The sequence below is a fragment of the Hippoglossus stenolepis genome, chromosome 5 (assembly GCF_022539355.2).
Source record: "Hippoglossus stenolepis isolate QCI-W04-F060 chromosome 5, HSTE1.2, whole genome shotgun sequence".
In the NCBI taxonomy this organism is placed as follows: Eukaryota; Metazoa; Chordata; class Actinopteri; order Pleuronectiformes; family Pleuronectidae; genus Hippoglossus; species Hippoglossus stenolepis.
Genome location: NC_061487.1, coordinates 15,855,048 through 15,882,126, shown reverse-complemented (window position 1 = coordinate 15,882,126; position 27,079 = coordinate 15,855,048). Strand labels below are relative to the sequence as shown.

The 27,079-nt window shown below is 41.6% G+C and overlaps 1 protein-coding gene across 1 annotated transcript; it reads left to right on the top strand.

Moving 5' to 3' along the window:
• Positions 1-219: 219 nt before the first annotated feature.
• Positions 220-26,832, top strand: fkbp16 (FKBP prolyl isomerase 16). Its single transcript, XM_035157903.2, has 8 exons — positions 220-1,066; positions 1,261-1,430; positions 2,000-2,088; positions 20,604-20,821; positions 22,759-22,940; positions 23,035-23,112; positions 26,337-26,474; positions 26,566-26,832. The coding sequence occupies exons 1-8, from the start codon at positions 610-612 to the stop codon at positions 26,650-26,652; spliced, it is 1,419 nt and encodes a 472-aa protein (XP_035013794.1). The 5' UTR covers positions 220-609; the 3' UTR covers positions 26,653-26,832.
• Positions 26,833-27,079: the final 247 nt, after the last annotated feature.

Below are 27,079 nucleotides of genomic sequence, written 5' to 3'. Positions count from 1 at the left end.
CTGCGCTCTTCACTCAGTGTTGTGACACTTCTTAAAAAGTGAAAATAAAAACCTCACAACATAATTCAAAGCAAATTACATTATAGCGTTTGTCTCCTGAGATCTTGGTGGTAGATTGCATTCATGGAAACTGCGTTATGGGACCGGACGGTGAAGTCATTAAGAAGCTTACAGACGTTCTGGCAGATTAGGTTTTTCTCTTCTAATCCTGCAGATTACCACTGCACAAGCCTGCTGGCTGAGAGTGCTTCGTTGCGCTGCACAGTTTCTTTGCATTGATCATTTTTTCGTTGCTGTCATATCCGTGGACCACGCAGACTAAGACGGACACAAGCAGGAGACGGAGGAGGTCAAAGTGCAGCAGAACTGCAGAAACTACATAGCTGCAGGCGGGAAAAAACATAGATGAAGCCAGGATTTAGGGATGTATTCTGAGTTGGATTTAATGAAACACAGCATGGCTTTTCGTAAATATTACGTCATGGAGATATTTTTTTGTTTTTACAGCGTGTAGCTGGAAGGGATTGGTTCAAAACAAACCCACGGACTTACACCTAAGTGGAAGATTGGCTCGACAAGGAGGATTATATCTTTTGGTGACTATTGCAGATGGTGTCCATCGCTCTCTGTAGTGAAATGGAGAAAGAGCCATGTTGTGAGGAGCATAAAGACCCTGCAGTGGAGCCCACAGAGCCTGAGGTAAGAGAGGCCATTTCTGAGATCTCTGACACGAGGAGCCACAGCGAGCTGCCCTGTGGGCCTGCAGAGGAAGGAGATGGGCTGCAAAGGAAAGAGCAGGCTGAAACAGAGAGCCGTACGGAACCGAGTAAAAGCACTGAGATAAAAAGCCCCTGTGACGGTGGAGAGCCAGAATGCAGAGAAAAGAGGAAACTGAAAAAAACTAACAGCTGGAAGATGGTAAGATTTCAAGACCCATCAGAAGAGGATAATGTGTTGGAGAAGGACACCTCGGCAGAGAGTCTCTTTCCAGGCTATGCCATTGAGGAGTGGACTTCCTCGACCTTTGAGAAGCTGTTCATGGCAGAAAACTGGCAGGACATCACAGGTCAGGATATGTCAGTGAACATCACATCTAATGCAGAGACACACATGTTAGACTTCAATTCTGATTTGAGAAGGAAAGTGCCTATAGAGTTCAACCAAAATGTTTTTGTGGCTGGGTCTGAGCTTGTGTTTACTAACTACTAGCAGATTAATCCAGCTTCCTCCTGCATGACCTTTTCTTCTCTCCACACGCAGAGGACCGGCTGTTGAGGAAGAAGGTGCTGGAGCCTGTGGCCCCGCTCGCCCCGTGCCCCACCTGGGGCCAGGAGGTTGCTGTGAAGATGCAGTGTGTCCTAGAGGACCGCACTGTGGTGGAGAAAGACCGCAATCTCGTCTTTGTTATCGGCGAGGGAGATGTAAACCAGGTGAAAGCTTTGAACCCTTCATTTGAATCAGACAGGGTAGTTTTCTTCAGTGTAGAGCGTCTATATCACATCATGCGTCAGCAGTGAGCAGTAAAGGCTATGAAAATTGGAAAGCAAGACAAAGTTAGCCAACTAATATCAAACAGACATCAACAGACATTAAAATGACACCAAAATGGCAAAACAACTTCTTGTTAGTTTTGTGGATCATAAACCAAAGTACTGGAGCATAATTTTCTTTTACCAAATCTAATGAAAATCAGTCTAGTAGCTGTTGGATCAAAAAGGCAAAACTGAATAAGGTTCATCCTCAGGGAACCACAAATGTATGTACAAACTTTCATGGCAGTTCATCTTGTATTTGTTGAGATATTTCAGTCTGGACCAACTTGGAAGAATCAACTGACCGAACCAATAAACATACCCATCCTCAAATGCTGGATAATAAGCGGGTTTAGTCAGTCATGGACATCTGCAACAGAAATGCTAAAATGAATTTTGTGTACAGTTATGTAGGCTAATAACCTGCAGATGTGTTTTAAATAACACGTTGATTTGGACACCTGTAGGCCCTGGAGGAGTGCGTCATGTCCATGCAGAAGGGTGAGATCACATTGCTGCTGGCAGATTCACTGTATGCCTATGGACTTTTGGGAAGGTAAGGACACCCCACTTATTGTTCTTTTATCTTAAACTTCTCAATCTACAACGGAAGCGAGACTTGGCCGTTTATATTCCTCTTCTGTTGAGTGTAATCTCAGTAAGTGAGCCCATGCCGGCCTCTGGTACCTGTTGCTGTGGGAGCAGCTTGGTTATCCAGGGGTAGCGGGGTTAATGAACCATAAACAGAAGCAGATGGCTCCGTCCTAACACCATTCACAGGCAGCCTATCAATGGTGTGTTTGTAACCTCCCCACCTATGGGAGGAGACCACTCATATTACGGCCAATGGCTTAGGTTTATAACCTTTACACCAGTACAGAGCCAGAATAAACACGGCAGAGATTGGTGTGTTGCTGTTGAAAACCCATTGTCTATACTTTTGATGTTTACTCAAGATAACTTGAGCATGTGAGAATGAACCATTAATGCAGCACAGTGATTTGACCAGATTGTAAATACAAATGTAACATTCAAGATTACAGACCAAAATTAATAAGAAATGTGTGCAATGTGATTTAATTTGTTTGCTGGTGAATTTATTTCGTTGGAAATAATTTCCTGTACCTTTGACTGCTGCCACTGTAAGAGCTTTTGGAAAGCCGGTAATGTGCTGTGTGTTAAGCTATTTCATGAACATGAAAATTGTGACATTAATGTAATTCTGAAAGTGATGCTATCAACTCTCTGCCAGTGTTTACTTAAGTCCACGCCCATTAAAGCTAATTAAACATTATTAGGTTGTTTCACACACACCTTCTGGAGTCATGGGTGCTTTGTGAGTGGACTCAATCAAACCGAGAATTATTTTTGAGAATATACTCGTGCAGTCATGTCAAAAATGGCCATTCAGCTTCATACAGAGCTGTACAGAGTGATGCATAAAAACACTGCTGACAACATAATTTTGCACTTCACAGTTTCAGCCTCTTCTGTGCACTGCAGTGTGTGAGGTCTTGTTTGTATCATGGAGCTCCATGAAGGGGGGATGCTGGGACATGGCGTGTGAGAGGTGTGAGCGTGGAGTCTCTGAGGTGTTGTTTGGAGTCTTGCCCTCTGTCGTCTGCGGAGATGGAGGCAATGGGGGAAATAAAATTGGGGGAAACAGCGGGAGGTTAGTCAATGATTGTTTTGATGCAGCTGATTAGGGTTGAGTGCCATGGAGTCAGATTTTGCCGCAGCGTAACACAGACAGTCAGCACCAGCTCTTTCAACTGGATTCAGTTAGTGAGGTTGCTTGTTGTCTGATTTTCTCTTGTCACTGAAGATAAATACAATAGTTGACGATTTGGTATGAAAATCTGTAATTTTAAAAAGTAAAACACCATTTCGCAAACTTAACTAAAGTGACTCCAGCAGCTGGGTCGTCCGTAGGTCAAACAGACCATCCACAGTCTCAGCTGACAGAACTTTAATGGAATAGTTTCACTTTTTGGGCAAGATGCTCATTTGTTTTCTTTAAACAGGAGTCGGATGAGAGGTTTGATACTGTACTCATATCTGTACACTGAATATGAATCTACCACCAACACGAGGCTAGCTTAGTGTTTAGACATGGAAACAGGGGGAAACTACAGTATGGCACTCAGTAGTCTCCATTCTGTTTCCAGTCTTTGTGCTAAGCTAAGTCAAGTGTCTGCTGGTTGTAGCTTCATAATTACCAAACGTAAATGGTATTAATCTTGTTATCAAACTTTTGGCAATATGTGTTTTTCTCAAAGAGACCCTAACTATTTCTTTAAGAACACACAATACCACCTTATCATTCTTCTCTGGGTAAACTCCTCAGTAAAACCTGCCTCTTCAAGTCTATCACTAATGTATTCAGTATAACGAAATATTTGAACATATAATCAGACAAAATAACAAGCGCTGAGAGGCATCGTGTTTCAGAATAGATCTGACTCAGTGTTCTGTGCCATAAAAATGACAGAGACACAACAAGAGGAAATCTCATTAGCCTCTCTCTGTTTTCGGGGAGATGCATTGATTGAACTCTGTCAGTCGCCTGTTGCAAACAGTGCCGCTAAGTGCACTTCACAGTTATTTATCAGAACAGACGGCAGAGCTGGTCAGACAGTGTGGATCAGCACAGCGCAGTGGAGTGGTCTGCAGCTCGATGCTGCAGCGTCTGATGTGACGGGATGATTATAATGAAACCAATGAGGAAAGTCTTCTGTATTTACCTGCTCGATTACAAGGGACGGTCGGGACTAAATCGACTGCAAGAAACAATGATGATGAAATGCACTCGCCTTTTCAAGGGAACAACAGCCATAGTGCTTAGTCAGAGATATACTCTCATGCACCCAGTCAGCAGGTCATTATTAGAGGAAAGTGGGAACTAACATCTGTTGATTTCTGGACAGGCACAACTTTAACACTCACAAACCCTTAAGGAGCCAGAGTGAGTCTGCCTCCTCAGGTCTGCACAATCCCAAAGTCAACCCCATTAAATGTCACTGGCAGCTGCTTTATTTACGTCTCAACAAAACTAAACTTGCAAAACAAGAAACCACAGGGAAATGAGTCTGCACCACTTCTGTTATATACAGCACAAGCATGTACAGTATGGTTTTCTGTGTGAAACACCAAACAACACATGTAAAAAGTTAAACTTTTACTCTGGTGTGAAATGGGGCACTGTAAGGTTACATTGGCCCGGTGTCAAAAAACCAACAGAAGCTTAAACCTCAGCGCTGGCAGCGAAGGCGTTGCCTTACTTTTACTCTTGGCATGACGAGAACTACCCCAGTGGCACATGTTGAAGTGGAATTAATTAGACCATTGGGATGTGTCATAGTTGAATTAATAGTTTTAATCTCAGTCCAGATGGACAGTGTCAGCCAGTTAATCATTCGACTGTTGCATCTATTTGTCATGAGGGGATTGTGTGGTATTTATGATTAATACTGTGGCTCAAATGTGTTTGTCTTTTACACAAAAGGGAAATGTATGTACACATACCTCAATCATTGTACATGCTATAGACACAACACAAACAGAGGATTGTCAACAGCATGAAGGAAAACCACTGGCTACCTTTAATATATATATATATATATATATATATATAAACCAACCATAAATGATTATAGGTATCTAAATGACTTTGGACTTTAAATCTGTTGAAACGCAATAAAAAGGGTAAATTAAAATCAAAACAATCATCACTTACCACTATATGCTTGGTAATAAAACATGCTGCTTCGAAAGGCATAAACAGATTTAGACATTCAGGGGCTGAAATTAAAAAGCCTGGTCCTTCTTAGAACAGAATTTTATGTCTCATGCTGAGAACCAAGGAAGTGCGCTGTTGACTGTGAAGTTTTGTGCATGAGCAGTTCTCAGAAAACTGGAACATGTTAGTTGATGAAAAGAAAGAGGCCACATGCCAGGATTTCAAGATGGGCGGGACACAACTGCCATGGGACGTTCAGTGCTGTCACCCAAGCACTATAGGAACATTTCATGGCACCTTTAAAGCTCAGGACTCAAGGAAGTGGGAAGTTTTTTTGTTTTGGATGACGCTCTCAAAAAACCTGCAAGCGTAATTAAAGCGGGCCAAGCCATCAGCCCCCACCAAGAGGCACGTTTTCAACCGGCAGTGCACTAGTACCAAACAGATAGCCTGTAATGGAACAGTGGAGATACTGTGGAGACACACCAGATGGATATCATTGTCAGTTTCTGAGGGTAAAAAAAAAAAAAAAAGTCCAACTAGCAGGAGAGAGAGAGGAATCTCCCTCTCTCTGACCTCAGGGGAAGTGAGCTTGTTGGCTGCTCCAGCCTTGATTAATCCAGGGGAGGTTGGAGCGAGTTGACTGAAGCCTCAGTCGTGGGAAAGAACTCTAACATTTGCGGTGATGATTAATAGTTATTGCACAATATTCGTTGCCAGTTGCTTGCTGTGCGATTTTATTTGATCTTGTGTTTTCTTGTTCCAGGATGTCATGTCATGGTAAAAAGGAGCTTCTGTGTGATGAGTGGAGTAGGTGTGGGTACATCAGGGTGGGTGCAATTCTCGGCTTTGTGATCTAATTTAATGACATATTAAAATGCACCAATAATATACAGATATAATACAACATAAAATACTTAGATAGGGCCCTGGCACTTAAGAAAAAGGTGACTAAAGGAGAACGCCAACTGCATGTATGAAGCAAGTTGTATACATCTTTTATGTCTCCATAGGGAGCCGTGTGATAGCTGAAAGATGGCCTCAAGTCATTAAAGTATCAGTTGAAGCTCAAGGCTTCAGTTTGTAAGATAAAAAAGATCTGCAGGTACAAAGAAGTGAAGTTACTGTATTAGACCTCTGTAGCCCATTCTGCCTCTAGCATAACAAGCCAGAATATCCAAATGAACTGTTAGTGGCCTAGTTGCATTGTGGGTAACACAAACCAAACCACACATAAATAACAGGTGTGAAAAGATGCCTTGGACCACACTCCAGTCAAACGGGCCAAGATATTGTCAGACCAAAACAAAAGTATCAGTCTGAGACAAACTGAACCATGGTTCACTTTGTTTGCAGTCTGAAAACACTTTTTGGGATTGTCTTGGACCAATTAACCAATCACCTTACTTGTCTCGGAGTTGACCCAGTTCGCAGGATTGCTTGCAGTCTTGCCTCTGATGATACAATGTTTGAACAACAAAGACATTCATTTTGTGCATTCTATCCAGCGTTTAGTACTGCACCTGAAGTTGGTGATGATGGAGGTATCACAGTGGCAACGAAGTTCATGAAATGAACCAATTAATTCATTTTCTCTATGCAAATTCAAATTCTATTCATTGGCAAAACTACCAATTAAATCAAATACATGCCGACATTAGATGCATGCGTGTCAACAAACCAATCAATGTCAGAGTATTAGAAATATGTAATTTCTTCATTTTTAGTATCTATTATTATTACTATAACCATTATATCACACAATGTTTTATCCATACAAGGGTGTCGTGAGATCATGTTGAACAGATCACAGTTTAAACCTACAGGGCATTGAATCTAATTGTTGAATAAAATATTCAAACGCGACCTTTTCAAATAATTATGTTTGACACATAACATCAAATATTTACTCATCAATTGCAGATAACATGCATTTAGCAGCGAAACGTCTTCTTGTGAATGTGCTCAAAGGGAATCTTTGTTGACATCCTTGAAGCAGTTGGCAAGTGCGGTGGCCTTGTCTCCTGAAGCCTCTGAGACACGCCCATATCCAGCGAGGAATGCAGCTGAAAAAAAAGGTAACAGTGACATTTCTCTGAGCAGAGAGACTCGCAGAGCAAAGTGTTGACATGTGAAGGTGACAAGCCAGAGCTGTGATCATTGGAGTCAACTCTGATGATGAGTGAGGATACTTGTGGGTGTAGCCTCTTTTGACAGACACGACAAATATCAGTACCTTATCATGAGTGTCCGGGCACCAGATAATTGTCGGTGTTATGTCTTCCTCTTCTTCCAAACCAATCTCTCTCCCTTATCCCCCAATGCAACATGATATAACCCAAAACTGGCAGTTCTGCTTTTCACTGACAGGTACAGTGACTCACTCACCACAGAGCCGTGCGGGTGTCTGTCATTTTTGTGCACGCCAGCCCTCCTCCCCCTCATGCCCTGATACGTAAGCACGTCGTCCGCTGAGAAAATCTGTGAGGTGGGGTTCCGTTTGCGTTGAGGGTGGTGTGACTCACTCTGCATGAAACCACCTGGGTCAAATGAATAATGTGACCTTTAAGACGCTGCTCCTTGGAGAGCACGGCCGAGAAGCCAAACCATTCTTCCCAAAAGTGGTGTTCCTCCTCAGCAGAATGTGAAATGCTTCTAAATGATTTAGTGTTTGTCGTCAGTGAAGGTTTAGAGCAACATGTGAACTCTTGGCTTGTTTGGTCACGTGACCTAAACAAGTTTGATTGTATTTCTCGGCTGCTGTGTTTTCTCTTTCATGACACAGAAACGATACAGCAGGCTGACTACAAACCACACCCAGACCTCACGCTGGAGCAGGCCAGCCGCCATCGACAGCTGTAGCATGCTCCAGATAAGATCTGGTTAACTCTCAATGAGCATACGCTCTTCTGTTTGCCCAACCAGTGCTGCATTAAAGCTGCGCGTGTTGACCTCCAGCGAAAAAAGAAATGTACAAATTAAACCTGAGTGATAATGGACTCTTTGTTTTACCCCTGAAAATATATAGTTTGGTGCCACGGTAGCATTTTGCCACACAGACCAGTGTTTGAACTGTGCGTGTCCCTCATCTAATCTCCCAGGATGTTTACCTTTTCCCCCTACTGCTGGCAGGTTTATCTCTCCCATCGACACAGCCTTGGTTGTAATACAGCACTGCCCTCAGTTAAAGCTACTTCTGCTTTCCGTGGTTGTGGGATATTTAGTGGGACAGTAAATCTCCTACACTGAATTGAGCTTGTGTTGTCAGATAGTGTGTTTGATACTTGGTTGTGTAAAGGCTTTGTGTGAAAACCACACTGTTTAAAGCTTCTTTAGTGCTCTCCCGATTGAGTTTTGTATTGTTTTGTTATAATTTGTATTTATCTTTGCTGTCCAATTCGCTTTGCACTATTGTCCTCTTCCCTGTCATTCGGCCACTGGCTATCGTCTGAAGGTGAATTAGCCTGTGGGGGCAAACGGCCAATATATTGGGGCTTCCGGTGTACACAGTGGATATCCAGACCAAGACTACACTTTCCATTTGTTGTACATTGTTCATAGTCAGACACGAGTCGAACGTTTCTCAACACAAAACACAACATTAAATACTTTTCCTAGTGTTGTAGTGCTAGACTACATTTTGGATAATCTCTATCAACAGCTATCTGTTTATTAATGCAGATAAATTAAAAAGCAGATGGCCGATGCATTTTGATCAGTGTGTTTGGCCTCTTTGTGTGGATTTAAAAATAAGATATTTTGTGATTAGTGAGCTTCAGAGGTGGATCATGCTTTGGTGGTGGACAGAGTCATGGCTAGCTGTGTAGAGTTAATGTGCTAAGCTAAGCTAATCCTCTGCTGGCAGCACTGTCACTTTATATTTACTACACATACACGCAATAGGAATCAATCTTCTCATCCAAACCCTCAGCAAGAAAGTGGATTAGCCTGTTGAACTATTCCTACCACCATCGCACATCTGCCAAATCCTCCTGAGGTGAGCTTCACCAAGAAGGTCACCAGGGTCTGTGACCTTCCTGGTGAAGGAGCCTTGTCAGCTTCCCATTTGTGAACACAGCAATGTTTGACTAACTGAGGTACTGCCACCAGGAATTAAACCTCTGCTGTTGATATATTGGTTCTGTGCCACCTTGTATTTATACTCTTTTACGGCATACAGCATTCTGACTGGAGAGGACTATTTCAATGTAGCCTAATGTTCTCACCTTTTTCAAAGTCTTCACTATCCTGCGTGTTTCTGGAATATAAAATTGTATTATGTAGAATATTATATTATGTTGTCTATAATGTTTTATAACCTTAATTAGACTGGCAGTCATAATTGCGGCAAGGCCCAACAGTCCCCTTATGAAACCACATTTAAAGTCACTATCCAGATTTTTAATAGGAGTTTGCAAAGAATTGCACACGCTCATAAATATCAATCCCAACATGCCCGATTTTTTCGTGATCCATGAATTATGGAACATTTTGAAAAACGCTCACAAAAATCTCACAATGTTAAAGTAAGTGGAAAAACATTCCTGAAACCACACCCATATTTTAAGTTTCTTGGTAATCCGTCTAATAGCTTTTGCGTAATCTTGCTCTCGAACCAACAAACAAACAAACTTAACCTCCTTGGTTGAGGTAATGTGAGAGATCTACCTGCCAACCTGATAATCAACACTGTAACTTTATTAAGGGTGTTTGTAGCACTGTCAAACAATGTCTGAAACTCACACACCTTCCCAGTGTGAAACAGTGAAACCCTCCAGTAACTTTTCAGACGCTGGAAATCTGACCATCACATCCAATTCAGTGATGAACCAAATATACAAAGGCAAGAAAGTAGACTGGGTCTAAACATTTCTCCCAGACTCTTTTTTATTAGTGCGAAAAAAAGAAAAATTGTCCTTACTTCTGTTACTTCTGTTACTTCTGTTACTTTCTCTTACTTCTGCTCTCATTCCAATTTGAATTGACCTCGCCTGTAAACAGCTATAAACACTTTCTCATGTTGTATGCTAAAGTTTGTATATTCAGCTCACACTGTTTTTCTCCTGCATTATGTACCTGTTGCTTTGCTGCTCTCAGTTGCTCTCAGCTGATCTCAGTTGCTCTCAGTTGCTGTCAGTTGCTGTCAGTTGCCCTCGTCATTGCTCAAACACAGAGGCTTTTTCTTTTTACTTCCAGGACCACTCAATCCCATTTGTTATTTACAGCTCAGAGAATTGACTTGTTGTCATGGTTTAACAATGCTAAATGCACTTTTCAAACTATACAAGGGTGAAACTCTCCTAAAATGTGAGCCCAGAAAGACTGTTCGGTGATGAGACACAGAGTTGCTATGGGCAACTCATGAGGACACCACATACAATAGTAAAAATGAGAGCAGATAGGATAGTGGAGGGGCAGGCTGCTACATGCACTCACAAACACACTCACACAGTTTGTAGCAGGTGTGTGTAACCACATTCATGTATCACGAGATACAGCAGAAGTTATGACAACAATTTGTCTGTAGAGAAGTGTCATGCTGCTGGATGTGAGGTGAAGGGTGCTGCCTGCGAAGCTGGAGCGAGGAGACGTGCAGCTGAGTGACAAATGGCACCAGCGCGTGCTTGTGTTTGTGCGTGTGTGTTTGTGTGCTCTGGGGATGAAGTGGTACCGCCGCTGAGGACGTGGAGCGTGACTCATCCGGCTGAGACGTCAGTGCTACGTAATCAACCGTCTGGAGCAGTGTATCACAGGCACACACGCCCATCGAATATCAAAATAGTCCTCGCAGAGTTAATTTCTGGCCGAGCCCCCGCTGACATCGTCAATGCAAAATCAAAATCACATGTTCCGCGTTAAAGCTTTAGGGATTAACAAAGTAGATCTCTTATTGTTTGATAGCACTGATGAGATTTGCTGCACTGTGCTAATGTTTCATATTGACATTCCAGAGGGTGAGGGACAGTACAAGTGAGCTCATGTATAGAAACTAACACTGCATTGTCAGTGCAAGAAATTAACTCAATTTGCCAACATAACATGAAAAGAAACAGCTTGAAATTGGCTGTAAACAGACTAAGTGACCTTATACGCGATTGCCAACGGCTCTGGTCAAGTAAAGTCAAGCCCTTCCTCTTTAGAAATGTGACTGACTTATGATGGATGCTAGGGGTCAAAGAGACTAAAGGATAGTACTTATGGCCACGCTGCATTTGCTTTACTGAGCCAGCTCCTCCTCCTCCTAACGACCTGACTAATAAGTCAGGAGTTCAGTGTGCTGCTATTGATTCACAGGCTACACAGGCTGCTGAAAGGAAGCAGGACCTTTATTTGCTTAAATCGCAGACTTGCACACACTGGAGTCATTATAATGACGTTTCTGTTTGATGTACACATTGCGTTTGTCCAACATTAGAGGTGTGAAGGATAGGTGAAGCTGTTCAGGTGCATATAAACAACAACCGCTGTGTTCCATCTAATTTAATAATCAGTCAGGGAGCGTGATAACTGCAGGATGTTTGTTATGTGCTCAAACTGTGACATTTTCTCAGTGGGAGTTATCTGGTTGCAGCTCATGCATGTGTGACAGCTTGGACTTGGAAGGGAAATTAATTCCTGATCAATATCTCTTTATGACATTTATTTCCCGACCAGAATATCATACATAGCGTAATGAGCGGCTTCTGGTCACAAATGTTAATGCTCACAAACACAGAGGGAGACACACACAGCAACTCTGTGGAATGATAATGTCTCGCAATTATTTCATGTCCACATCACACGACTGTGGGAACATTTTTTTTAACTTTGGATCGCTCGTCTAAACAGAAATCATAAAGTACTTTCAGCATTCAGGGATTCACGTGTCCATTGAAGTAGGCAGACATTTGTGTTAAGTATAACAGTAATGGAGGAGCAGAACTTTCATCTTTCAAAGAGCTGGATTTTTGGCTCCTCGCTCAGAATTAGTCGTAACTTAGAGAGCTTTGAAGTTCAAAAGGGAAATCCAAAACTGGCGCAGATCTGGTTTATGTAATCACTAGACATAACGTCTGTGCAAAGAAAGAACCAAGCCATCATTGCTGTTAACTACAGCTTCACATTCACTTCAATCCACTGAAACTAAACCTGGGTTCCTGGGACTGCAGGAGAAACGGCCTCAGGACCGAACTATAAACACCTCAGAGTTGTCAGATTGATCATATTGATCTGATCTGATCAGTCCTGACTATGACTTTGTAGAAATCACCCTAACCACTTCATCTATTTGAATGAGACCAGTCTGGCACCGCAGAATGCGTAAGAAGCTAAGGGGCGTTATCAAAAAAACTATGTTTTTTCGTTTTTTTATTTAAGACAATTTGAGGCCATTAAAGCTAAGATTCAAATGTGAAAGTGAAAAGGATTTAACCACTAACTGTGCTGTAGTAAGCAATGTTTCGATGAGCATATTTTTAAATTGTTTGTAGGACACAAATATGCTCACATTAACAGTCCTTCTAAATATGTCCTGCTGCTCCTCTGACTGACAGTCGAGGGTCGTAACATGTCAACAAATGTTGCAACACAGCAGCAAAAGTTGGGAAAGAATAAGGCTACTAGCACAGATGTAAACAACAAAGGGTTTAAACTATTTATAAAAATCTGATTTGTTTTATGAGTGAGGAAACATTTGTGAGATGTTTCTTAGACCTCAAGGGTGCAAACAGATAACTGTTTGTTAAAAAGAAAAGCTTATGAGGTCAATTTTTCAGCCTCAAACCTTTCTGTTCCAGTGCATTTGTAGTGGCACTCACTCTCCCTGCTGCAGATCACTAGAGTATGTACTGTACTGTCTCTACTCAGAGCTGGTTTAATAAAGTTGTGTAACCAAATGCTCCTCACGAGTTGCTTTCTAAATGGCTGAGCAGTTACATAGCCCTGCCGTTAAGAAAAGCTACTATTTGCCCTGCAGGTAGCCTGGGGGTGAGATTGGATTCATTTTAACAGGCTAAGGAAATCTGTGGTAGATTATATGGGGACTTTTGAGGAGCTCAACAGCCAGGATGTAGTCACTAGCTGTCCTTGATCCCTGCAAGCACGGTTTCATTGGCTCATTGCTGCAGGAGGAAATAAAAACAAATAGGAGAGGAAAGCACATGGTGAGGCAGCAGCTGAAAGGCCTTACACTGTGAGTTTCTAGATCTCCGCGTGTAATAGGAGGCTGTTATGCTGCAAATTAACTGGCGGCTGTATGGCAGCAGGCGAGGAAAAACAGCTGTGACGTCTCACCAATGCCAGGATTAAAGCTAAGCTCCTTTGCTCGGCTGTATTGGTGCCTCGTGTCCATCCGAGAGTCAAACAGACGACACTGATCAACAGCAGCAGAAGCAGAGTGGTTTTCACTGCTGTAAAAAATAAACAACCCCATAAATCCTCCAGGATTTTGTATTATCATACAAGCTGCACACCACATTTATTACGGTACATTAGTGTGCTATCTGAGGTTGTAACCATAGAAACCCGTATGAGGTACATCATTGTCCTTTCCATCATTTAAAATTGAGCGCATGACGTCAAAGTGACCACTGTTTTCCCTCTGAGGGAGTTTTTTCCTTTCAATCAGGGCAGCGTGGGGTCGGCATGACAGATAATAGGGTGAGTCAGCCACGCTCTCATATACCTTGATGAGGAAGTTTATAATGAATGCAGGACTTCCCATGACACAAAAAGGAAAAGCTACAGTCATTCTTATCACATCAATCATATGAACGCAGACAGGAAAAGAGAGAGATATTCCTCTTTTAATCCGATCTGTTGACGTATGAGAAACACGTCAGGCAGCAGACATTGAAGTCTGAATTTCATATTTGCTGTTGTTTTATGTTGGAGATTTTATGTCTGAGCTGGTGCTACACCTCCTGAATCAGTTTTAATAGACCTGGTGTTGTGTTCATGGAAGACTGCTTCCTGGCAAACAACCAAACAGATGGAAGAGTCTCATCTCGTAGTGCCACATATGATCTTTGTTATAAACATCTATGAATAATGAGAAAACACAAATACAACCAAAGTTGAAGATAATAGTTTCATGCCAGTGCTCATCAGCAAACATTATTTCCAATACCAATATGTGCCACATGGAAGAGATGGACGTAGCTGTTGTGAGTTAATTTACAGAAATAATTTCCTCCTTTATGCTAAGCTAAGCTAAGCTAGCTGGCTCCTGCATCACATTTACTGTACAGTCACAAGAATGGTGTCAATCTTCTCATCCAACTCTCAGCAAGAGAACAAATGAGTCACCAAACTGTTTCTTTTAATAGGCCACCACCAAGATCTTTTCTAATAAAATTTGCAGTTCAATGTCCTGACATTGAACTGCAGATTGTTCAGTTATGGGCAAAATAAAAACTCTGGCCAACATGGACATGATGAATCGAATATCAATGCAGGCCAGAGTGTGAGTGTATTAATGAATGGGCGAGTGAATCTGAGTAAATAAATGACTGAGTTATCACCATAGTGATAAAGGAGGGTGCAGATGAGCAAATACACCAGAATCAAACGGCCAAATGACACCAGCAGAGATGGATCTCTAGCCAGCAAAACACTTTCCATTCATTCATTCAACATTAAATGTATTGAGTGATCGTTCTAACATGTGCTAGTATTTTCAGTTTTGAAACTTTTACTGGAGTACAAGCAAAACGTCCAATGTGCTACCTGACATTGAGTTGTTAGACCTGGTTTCCTTGGTGACCTGCAGTAAATATGACCATAAATATGGGCATGGAACCTGTCTCTGCCTCTCAGTGCTGTCAAAGCTGCTGCCTCAGCAAACATCTCAGGTCTCTGACCATCCGCTCAGTCCCAATCTCTTCAGGCCTCAGGCTCTGACCTGAAAAACCTGTCCTCACTGACCTTTACTCTGGTCCGGAGGAGCAGGGCAATTTCTCTGCAAAATAGTCGGACATTTTCCCAGATTAAAGGCAAGTGCAGTGTAAAACAGTTGCGCTATCTTATAAAAGAACAATCACTGGTAAGCCTAGTAGTAGATTGATTCAGCAAATTTAAAACATAAAGCATTTAAAAATGTTGTCCAAAACTAAACTAACAGCAAACCATCCCCAATGGATAGGCTAACGCAAAAAAAACGAGCTAATTTTTCAAAGCCAACAGTAAACATGTTGAATTAACACTTCTAAATAAAGGGTTTTTTTCCTACTCTGCCAGTGTCGTGTGAATGCAACTTAAGTACTGTGTCACAGAGCTGTTAACGTAGCTCCACACTCTTTTGAATCTCATGAGACAGTGTTGATACTTTCAAGCTTACTAAAATAACACTAACTCGGGTGAGCAGCACACTCGCAAAGCAGCAGATCTGTTGATTCACTCATTTGTCTACACGGGACATGTTCAGGCACAGTTTTAGGTCAGTTGCAGGTCATTTGCTTTTTGGCAACATTCAGAGCTCCATGACAATGTCAAATTCAGGAAAATAGACAAGAAGAATAAAAAATATGCTTTTAAATGCTTTTTACAAGCATATAGTATATTACATAGAGTATATTTTGAGATATCATGCACTGATTAGAATAGGAGCATATCTATTATAACCAGCATACATAGAAGTTTAGCAACTCTTCTGCCATCGCACTACAATGAATCCTCCTTTGTAATAATGCTCTAAAAACTACAGTATTACACCAACCATGTCAAGCTAATTGCAGCCTAAATATTCTGCCTGCGTGAAGAGAGTAGGAGTCTCTGACTGGAGACGACAGCTCAGTTTAAGGACGTGGACCTGAGTCGCAGGTTCATGTTTCACTGGGATCTTGTGCAGGGATCTAACCCTCTGCTTCCTGTTTGCACTAATAAGACCCCGGGGGCTAATCACCGCTGACCCACACGACACCGTAAACCTTATAGATCTGGCAACTGCTGAATTCTTTGATTACACTCGTTGGATCGCCAGTCATGGTGATTTGTCATGTCTCTCATGATGGCAACAATAAGCTCGACTCTCAGCTCCTCTTATTATCCCTCAATGTTTGATGTATAAGTCCTTAGTGTTCTGTACACTGTGCTATTTTTATTTTTGCCACGTGCTTGCTCATATTAGGTGATGAGCTGAATGATATTATGCTTCAAAGCTCACCTGGAGAATCCTGCATGTGAAGGATTTCTATTATTAGGCAGTTTGCAGTCAATGTGTGTGTGTATGTGTGTGTGTGTGTGTGTGTGTGTGTTTGTGTCATCTGTTAACCCATAATTCAGTTTTGCTTGTAGCTCATTTAGTTTGTGCAGAAGCAGCTGTACCTGCATCAATTAATAGGAAATGACTCATCCCTTGTTATCCGATGTGTCCGATCTGTGTGAGTCATGAGCGGCAAAGCGGGTACGTTCCTCCCGTGTGATATCAAATCGGTATCCAATGACGCTCACGAGTGAGGTGTTTGACAAACCCAACACGGTTCAGCTCGTGACTGCGACATCTTTTTGAACCAACTGGAAATTGTGACAGAGTAAAATAACTAGTTTCCTTCCTGTCTTTAATGAAACGTACAGAAAATCGGTTTAAACTGCTGCCTCAGGTGTTGATACACATACTTAGACTGTATATAGATATATGCTTAATGAGCAATACTTAAGGTCTCATGTAAAGAACAACATGTATCTATAAAGCTGCTTTAGTTAAGTCAGTTATACACATTTGAAGAGCTTCCAGAATCACTCACCTTTTTTTACTATATTATGCACTATATTTACTGTCTGCCATTTTATTTCACTGTGAAATTTATTCGAAATATATTACCTCTAAATGTAAAAAGTGATGATTATTCTCTCTCTCAAAAAAATAAGACAGAATCAGAAACATTTATTTAACATGCACTTTTACTTTTTGTTCCATCCGCTAACACGGAGGAGGCAGGATTTATGACCTATGCACCAGCCTTCTTGCAGCCCTCAAAGTACAAGCGGTATAATATGATGAATGAATTGTACATTCAAAACATATTTTCAGCTTCTAAAAATGTATTTATTGTTATTAATAAGTGTATAGATTTTTACCAATTGCTGTTAAAACTGGAAATTGGGAGAAGAAAAGTGGATTTGCTGCCTGACTAAGAAGAAAAATCACTTCCACTTATTTTTGAACAGTTTGGCTTCATGGACTTGTTTTTATTAAGCAATTAAGTTGTGGCTTCAGAAGCTAATTGATAGAAATCCCTTTAATCTGGAGCCAAGAACTCGTAGTGCAAATTATGCAAGACACTGTGTGTGTGTTATTATTACTTGCTGCACACTGTTACATAATATGCAGCCTTTGGAATATTGTGTAATATGTTCAGATAAGAGTAGAGAAAGGTATGCAAGGACAACACATAGCCACAAACTGTGCCAAGAATCATTTGGAGATGGTTTGACATTCTTCGTACGCTAGTAAAACGCACAACATTAGCAGGGAAGAAGGAGCCTATACGAGGGAGTAAAGAGTAATCAGATGTATGAGGCATGTTTTTCAAAGACATTTCCCAGTACAACCAAAGCCGTGCGCTCAACATTCTTCATTAATGAATCAAGTGTCTTCTCCTCTGCCGCTCTTGAACGCTTGTTACACAACTGGGCTGACACTTGTCTGATCCTTGTAAACATGCAGCGGTTCTGCAAAAACCAGTCGACAGGACTAAACGCTGCTGTCAAAAATAGTTCAGAGCAGCTTCCTAGAGTGCAGCTACACATTCACAGCCCCCTGACGATAACGTCTCTGAACGCCACTTCCTCTGGTCCTGAGCGGGCAGGGATCCGGCTCAGGTTTCCGAGGCCTCGGCTCAGCTGCTGGTTTCACACTCCTGTGACAGTGGATGAGGTCTCCAGGGAGGAGAGGTGAAAGGGTAATCTGATCCCACCTGCTGACACGGCCTCACAGCCACTGGGCACACAACTAATTCTGTTTGACAGACATAAATTGTGTCACTGACACAACCAGTTTGAATAATTCATGGTCAGACACAACTCCCACTACTATCACTTTGCAGCAAACAGTCAGTGGGGGATATCTGTGGGGAAGCTGCACTTCCTTCTGTCGGACTTAGTTTCTGACCTTTTTTTTGTTGAGCCCCTTAAACTGTCAGGGTCCTCTTTAAAGATGACAAACCACTTTATTTTGTCAACAATATATAATAAAGTCTGTATGTTTAAGCATGACCCCTCTGGGATGTACCCCACCTCTCGTCCAAAGTCAGCTGGGTGCTGCTCCGGCTCCCCCCACGACCCTCAAAGGATAAGCGGTATTGAAAATGGATGACTGGATGTTCAAACATGTGACGTACTGCATGTTTTCAGTTGTTTGTATTTTTTAAGGCAAGAGTCTTTCATTCATTCAATCCCCTCACTCCTTTCAACTCAGCCTCCACAGAGGAACTGATAATGGACCATTGTTTCCCAGGAGCCAGATGATTGAAAACCAAATTAACTTTCCCTCCGAGTGACTCCTGAGTAAGATGAAGCCGTTGACGGCTCAACGGCTCCTATCAGTTTCAAATTCTCGTTTGCTTAAATGAGCCGGAGTCACTTTGGCTTCTTTAAATGTTACACTTTTAAGAGTGTGAGGCGATGGATGCTGTGAAATGTTATCAATGCAGAAAACAGCTGTCAAAACCCATGAAAAACAACAAAATATATTGTAATATCATAATTGTTTGTATTTTTTGTTCAAGTGTTGTTTTACTGGACAATGTGTGAGTGTGTTTGATGAACTACCTTTGTCGAGGCAGTGACACTAAAGCTCAAGTGTTGAGCAGCGCTGTGTTTTCTATTAGTTTAATTCTGCCAAAAAGGGTTTGTTTGTTAGCAGGATTACACAAAAACTACTGAAGAGCTTTCTATGAAACTTGGTGGAAGGATGTTACATAAAAGAACCCATTCAATTTGATTTGGGATCTGGACACAAATGGTTCCAGCTATTTTTTAACATTGCAAAATATATATATTTTTTTAAATAAATGTTTTTGTTGTTGACATTTTTACCAATTTCCCTTCAAATAATGCTTGGATCTTGATGGAAATGGAAAATCAGGCATAATTGGGGGACTGATATGTATGAGTATGTACAATTTGGTCCAGAGCCACTTGTAAAAATCCGTAGATTTGAATGTGGTTTCAGGGAGGTAGGTTTTTTCAGCCACTGTAAAGTAATAAATTCTGGTATGGATCTGTACAAAAGGGTCAGATCTTTATTATTTTTTTAATCACTTTCTTTAACATTGTCAGACAGGGCCCTTGGCCAAGGTATGTCCTCCACTGAGTGCCATCATAGTTATTAATGTTTCTATTAGGGACTGAGTTTGTCCTGATGGGAGAGCTTCAACTTCAGATCAAATTGGAAACTCTCCTGCTCAGCTGTGTCCTCACTTCAAGGACCTTGACCTCCTAATCAAAAATGGGAACATTTCAATTAAAATCACTTTTTGCATGTTTCAGCTCAGAGAGAAAATTCATCCCCCCATTATCTTTACCACGTATCTTGTAAAAGGTCGCAGGGGGACTGGAGCCAATCCCAGCTGACGTTAGGGGGCGAGAGACATGGCACCCCCTGGTCAGGTACAGATCTGAGACGGGCCACATATTACAAATATTGTGAGAGAGAAAGATACAATAAATATTCCCTGGAAACAATAGATAAGGGATGATTTTCTTTTGGTGTTATATATCAATGGGAACCTCTACTACTTGAAATATAGTGTGAAAAATGTTTTTTAAGATGGTAAATAAACAGCAGCATCAGTAATGATTATTTGTGACGGTTAAAATAGAAATGCTCTGTCAAAATGTGACAATTCTCAATGATTTTTCTGTTGTAGCTCCAGATAGGGCCGGATCTGAGTCTGGATCAGGACGGTGGTCCCTCTATTAGTGACCCCTGGTGTGAACTAAGAAAAGAGTTGGACAAATAATGGTTCCAAGTGTTTCCCATACAACCTCTCAAACTCCTCGAGGAGAAATAAACATTATTTTACATTCTACTATTTATATATTTACCGTCAGTCTAAACACTGTATTTTAAAGATGGCTATCAAATGACATGCATTAGCTGAAGAGCTTTGGGTTTTGTGTGCAGGATGTTCAGTAGCTTGTTTCTGCTTCTCTTGAAGCTGGTGGTTATCACTTGAAAACAGATCGATTGCTCGGCTGATTTAAACAGCCTTTAAAAGATCAGCGTGTTCTTCTAAGGATTTTAGAAGACGTCTGGTGTTACTCACAGATAAACTTTTCCGTGGCTCTTTTGCTGTGATGATGTTGTTTATGTCTGTGCTTGTTTTTCTGTCTGTTTGTTTGTCTATGTGCAGAGAGCCTGATATTCCAGCCTGGGCTCCGTTACTCTATCAGCTTCAGCTGCTGGACATTAGAGAGAAACCAGACCCATTTACTCTGCCCGTCGCCGACCGCATCCGCATCGGCAACCAGAAACGAGAGCGAGGAAATTTTCATTTCCAGAGAGAGGAATACTGCATGGCCGCCCGGGCCTATTGTATGGCTCTGGATGTGCTAACCACATGCAGCCGAGGTAATGCAGCGTCAAACCTGAATTTATTCATAGAAAAATATTTCCATACTATCAGCTCTACCAGGAATCTGCTATAGTGGTTGATGTGACTATTATCTTCCCAGGGAAAGGGCGAAAATGAAGGTACAACACAGATAGTGTTTGGCACACATGCATGCATGCATGCATGCACACACACACACACACACACACACACACACACACACACACACACACACACACACACACACACACACACACACACACACACACACACACACACACACACACACACACACACACACAAGAAACAAAACACACAACATTTGGTTTCGACCACAGACAACATTTCCACATCAATCTCAACTCAGAATGACATAACAGCTTCATGCCCCCCAGCCCTCCATCACACTAATCACACCATCACGACGCAGGGCCACGTCACGTCACAAATGTTTTCCTCTTAATTCTTCAGCTTAATCAAAGCTAATCAACTCTCATATGATTTTCACCTTCTTAATCACTTTGATCGTGGTCGAGGCAGGGTGGGCCCGTGGAGGAGAATGTGACTGAACAAGTCAGTGAAGAGAAAAACATGAACTGCCTCTTAATGTGTCAATGATGGTAGAGCCGCGAGTTAACTCGGCATGGCACTGAAGAGGGGTTTATCAGGGCATCGAGATCGTGTCATTAACGGATGAGAAGTCGACCAGAAAAAAATAAATAATATAAGATAATTTTCTGCCGATCAGACTTCATTTACAAACACAAATTATGACATGTAGAAATTATACATCGCTCTAATTAGATATGTAGCTACCATGTGCAAATAAACATATTTTAACAAGAGTTGTAACTGTCTTCATGGGAGTAAATAAATTAAATTGGGTAGGGATGAAGAAATAAAAGAGAAAAAGAAAGATGAAAGATTTTGCTTCCAGGCTTTGTCACCATGTGGGAATAATCAATCTTAAATTCTAAAAACATTTAAAAAAAAAAACAGTATAGTTTTTGGGCAATCCTGCTGACCAACAAATAGACGGGTAAAAACAGAACCTCCTTGACAGAGATAATAACGTAATAAAATGACACGACATTCAAAAAATAAAGTAACTTCTCGTCTGATAAATCACATTGTTGTTGTTGTGTTAAACAGATTAATGGCTAACTAAATGTTTTGCACATTATTCTTTGCTCACAAAAACAAGAAGGAAACAAATTCAGTAAAAGACTTGAAGCTTAAAGCTGCACTTATCAGTATTTGTCGCTTGTTGCGATGAACACACAACTCTGCAGTTGCCCTCAGTACTACTTATGTTTTTATGTTATTAAGCTGCTTTAGTTGTTTTCTAGTTCACAGCTTTAATGATTCAATAGGATCAACTGCAGCAGCAGATGTTTTCATTTTAACAGCTCTGATGAAGTCACTGAACACTACCAGATTAAATAACTAGCTGGTGAACAAAGTCAAAGACAAAGCTAAAGGGAGAGCGAATGTCTGTAAATTACATTTGACCAGAAACATAACTCCACACTTTGTGTCTGTGGACATTTGCCAGGACTTCCTACAATGATAATATGTCAGTGTTGTGTTTACATGTTGTTCTGCTGCCCCCAAGTGACCAAACAAACAAAGATAAATACCAATTGAAGCTTGGGAAGCATCCAAAGTAGAGTCTACTTTTGGAATCCAACTGCAAATCTGGAAAAGAAGGAGAAAAAAAGATGTGCTCCTATTGCAGATATCGTCCTTGGGCTGCTAAAAATTATTACCCATAATGCTCAGAGACAAGAATCAAACTGCTCCTCACTTGAGTCAACACTGTATTGAGATGGACAAATGTCCAAGTCCAACTACTGTATTTATTACAAGTCCTCTCTCAGATGTCGAGACCTTTCCTTATGTTTTTTAATGTCCAAAGCAAAGCATACATGATCTGCTGTGTGTCTCTGTACAGACGGTCCGGACAGCGGCGTGGTGGTAGAGGAGGAGGAGGTGCGGGACTACCGGGTGAAGTGTTTGAACAACCTGGCCACCGCTCAGCTCAAACTGGAGCAGTACGAGCAGGCGCTGCACACCAGCCGGGACGTCCTGACCCTTGAGCCAAACAACGTCAAGGCCCTCTTCAGGATGGGAAAGGTGAGAAGCAACTGGGAGCATCTCTATTGATTCTTATCAATCCATAAATTATAATTGTTGGGAGAGTTCCTGTGTTTGTGTTTATCTCTTTCAGGTCCTGTCAGACAATGGTGAATACAAAGAGGCGATGGAGGTGCTAAAAAAGGCCTTGAAACTGGAGCCGGCCACCAAGGTGAGATTATTTGGATGAGCTGCTCCCTCCCATCTGCCTGTGAAACTTCATCCGTCCCTCATGTACACAAAGGAAAGGATTTTCTAAAGTGAGGCCACAATTATCATTAGAGCCAACAATACAAAATGAATAGTTTCTGACAAAATGTGTGCTTTCTAATATGTTACAGTCAAAGGTTTAAATATCAAGGCTGGAAAAAACACTGTCAAGCCTGGACTTGGGATTTCGGTAACGACATGTAGCTGTTTCATATGGAATATAGACATTTAAAGACTGTTAAAACAATAATTATTAATTCATTAATATTTACCTTTAACAAAGAGCCTTGACCTCAGAAGACTTTGTGGAGCTAAACGCAAAGTTTAAAGAGTCATGAACGTCTGAACCAAATTACATGGCATTTGATATGAGTTGTTGAGACACTTAAAACCAGAAATGCCAAGTTCACAATGGAATCACCCGTCACGGGGGCTCATCCACTGGAGAACAGGAAGGTCTGCACAGTATTTCATTGCAATCCATTCTACAGTTGTTGATTTGCCCAATAAGCTTAGAATGAGTCCACAATTCAAACCCTTTGGCAAACAATTGGACTAAACAGGCTAAAAAGCAATAAGTATATACATTACTAAATAAGACTTTGTCATGGGCAGTCAAAAGCCTGAGAGAACAGGTGGGACTTCAGTTGAGCTTTAAAAGACTCAACAGAGGGTGACCACTTAATAGAAAGAGGTAGAAGGCTCCAGAGCTTTGGGGCAGCTACAGCGAAGGCGCAATCCCCCTTACACCCTCAGCCTCGACCGAGGGACAGCCAAGAGATCTGGGGATGGAAAGTGGGGCAGGGGAGCTTAAGCCTTAAAATCAATCCTGTATCTAAGCGGTAGCCAATGCAGAGATGCAAGAACAAGTGACACACTGTCCCTCTGCCTAGTACCAGTTAGCAGTCGAGCAGCAGCATCTGCACCAGTTGCAAACGAGACAGTGATGGCTGACTGGTGCCCAAAAGGAGAGCATTGCAGTCATCCATTCGAGAGGAGATCGGGGGCAGTAGTGACACTCTTCAATGGGTTTATGCTAAATATTGTTTTCCATCATCATGCTTCATACGATACTCTGTAATGACACGGCAAACTGAAATCACACTGGGATTTCAATGGAAGAAGTTTGGAACAACCACGACTCTCCTTGATGTGTCCGCCCCCGCCCCAAACTCAGCATTCAGGGAAGAAAGTCTTTGTTAGGCGAGGTGACCGAGAGCCTGGTGGTCACTGTGGCTGAGCTCCAGAGATCCTGCGTCGAGACGGGAAAAACTACCAAAGGGACGACCACTTCTAGCATCATGTCTCCAAACATTCACTCATGCATGATGTCTAAAACTGAGGCCAGACAGTTCAGTCTCGGTTTCATCAGAGTTTCTCACAGTGTCAAGAGAACTTTAGGTGCTTTCATGTGTCTTTTACCAACATCAATGTAGTGCTACAGTGATGGTTGTTCTTCAGGATCTCTGGAGCTCAGCCAGCAGTTAGGCTCAAGGGAAGAATCCTGTTTGTTCAAAACTTCCTTGATTTAAAAATCATGGGCTCTGGAGGCCGGTTTCTCATGGCTTGGTTTTTCTTACTATATTGTGTGTTTGTGTAGTGTCGGAAAAATCTGGAAAATTAGTTCCCGACTTGGAAAATTCACATGAACGTCATCTCCAGTCGGAACAACTACTCAGAAAGTTGGTGAAAATCAGCTTTAAGTAGTGGATTCTAATGTGAACTTGTCAAATTGTCACTTGCAAACTACATGTCCCTCTCTCACAAGTGCCTGTCACACTCTTTTCTTTGCTCTTCATTATTATGCAAATATTTGAAACATAATTACAAAACATTTACTTCACAGTGTCCGTGTTTTTTCCACAATGTACAAACAACTCAAAGACAATCAAGGGGAAATGCAGCGTCTTACCTTAGGCAAAATACCTAAGTGGTTGAAGAAATCGATATTTGAGATGTTTCAACATTTTAAAATTCTCCTTCGTCATTGGGGTATTGATTTTGGGTTGATGAGATTGAAACTGAAAATCGATTTTAGCATAAGGCTGCAACATAACAAAATGAGAAACAAATGAAGGGGTGTGAATATGTTCCGTGTATAAGGTTATTTTATTTTTCTGCTCTTAATCCAAGCATCAGAAACATATTCGGCCATTGCAAAACCATGATTGAAGGCTCCATCCTCCATCTGGAACCGCGTTCAAGTGATTCCGCCTCGTTCACAATGTTCACACTTCGCCTCATCACCATCCACACCCTCTGCATCTAACAACTGCTTGTTTTTATTGCCTCTCTCTAGTTAACAGCAAACAGTTGCAGGAACCCCAGTGAACTACTCTCTGCTCCTCTGACGGCCTGTTCTGTCTTGTTTTTGTGGTTTTTCCTAATCTGCCAAATCCTCCACAGAGGATCTGGCTGAACTGCACATCTGGCAGTCTCCAGATGTGACCGCACGGCTCAGAGCTGCCCAGCAAACCTGGTAGAAATAACACATGCGCGAGTCAAGCGGTGTCACTCTGGAGCCGTGCAAGTCAAAGCCGGAGACTCAGTTGACCTTTCCAGCTTCAGCGTAGACTTTGCACACTGTATAATTAACATAACCACTCCTTACAACTATAACATCACCTCACGGACATTATTCCACTTCGCTTGTTTGACACCCTGCAGGCTGGAGCTCTGTAAAAAGTGTGAATAGGACATCTCTATCAGCTGTTTACCAAACACTGCTTCCAGTATTACAGTGACCTGACCTACAGGGCACACTGCCACAAATAGTACGTCTGGTCTTGTCTAGACAAAACGAAAATATATGCTGCTTTGGAAATTACACCCTTGTCTCGAAGCTGGATAAAATACTCGGCAGAAAACGGATTTAACCTCCCTGTGAGAAAGTTATTGTACTGCAGTCACAAAGCAGGCCGGGAACATGAAGCTATGAGCTGCAAACGCTTTTTATGACAACTTTGAGTAATTCATCTAATGACAGCTTTTTGAAGATATGACAAAAGTGAAAAATATAAGTTTTTATGATTTCTTGGCCTCTTCTGTAGAGGAATTCAGACCTCTGCTCTCACCTGCTGGACATTTTTAAAACTGCAACTTCACCTTTCTCTAAAAAGGAAGGCTCCACATCTTTATTTTTTTTTACTGCCTGCATTACATTTTGAATGTTCTCCTTTCCTTCAGGCGATTCACTTGGAGTTATCTAAACTCGTCAAAAGACAATCTGGAGGCAAAGATACCCATGAGTGGAAACCCAAACCTGCAGAGATGCTTGGAGAGAATATCGCACCTTTTCTCATTCCCTCTAAGAAGGAACCATCTGTAAGTCAAATCACAAACACAACCAGAACTGTACATTTCTCTATTTGACATAATGGAGCTTTCTTTTTTTTTGACTGTGTCTTTGTTTTAGGGAATTTCCTGGAAGTTTATCCTCGGAGCTCTGGTGGTGGCCTTGGGGAGCTTAGTGACGTCAGTGATTCTAACTGCAAGACACTGAAAACATAGCACTTTGAAAATCTTCATCACCCCCCCTCCCAACCCCATCATCATCATCTGAGGGAGTAGAGTTTAGTTACCAGTCCTCTTCAGTCAACTGTGAGGAGTTTCCTCTGAGCACATGAGAAGCAGCATCAGAGCCCGAACGTGTGTTTATCTACGCGTCTTGTCACTGAAAATCTGATATATTTATGAAAAGGAGAATAGTTCAGCACCGAGTGAATTCACAATAGCAGCAGAGTTTTATATATATATTTTATTTTGAAATGGGATCGCATTCAATCAACCATCATAAAAATGGGTCCTGGAACATGTTCTTGTATCACAGATACTCAAATAAAAAATTGAATCAGTGGAACTTTTGTAAAGTCTGTAACCAAACCACAAAAATTAATTTTAGTAAACAAATAACACTTTCAACAGCACAA

Bases quoted from the DNA above. Each gene is read 5' to 3' on its own strand.
- fkbp16 (XM_035157903.2), top strand. From the start codon at position 610: ATGGTGTCCATCGCTCTCTGTAGTGAAATGGAGAAAGAGCCATGTTGT. The intron at 1,067-1,260 runs GTCAGGATATGT...CTCCACACGCAG, and splicing joins AAACTGGCAGGACATCACAG to AGGACCGGCTGTTGAGGAAG. The intron at 20,822-22,758 runs GTAATGCAGCGT...GTCTCTGTACAG, and splicing joins GCTAACCACATGCAGCCGAG to ACGGTCCGGACAGCGGCGTG.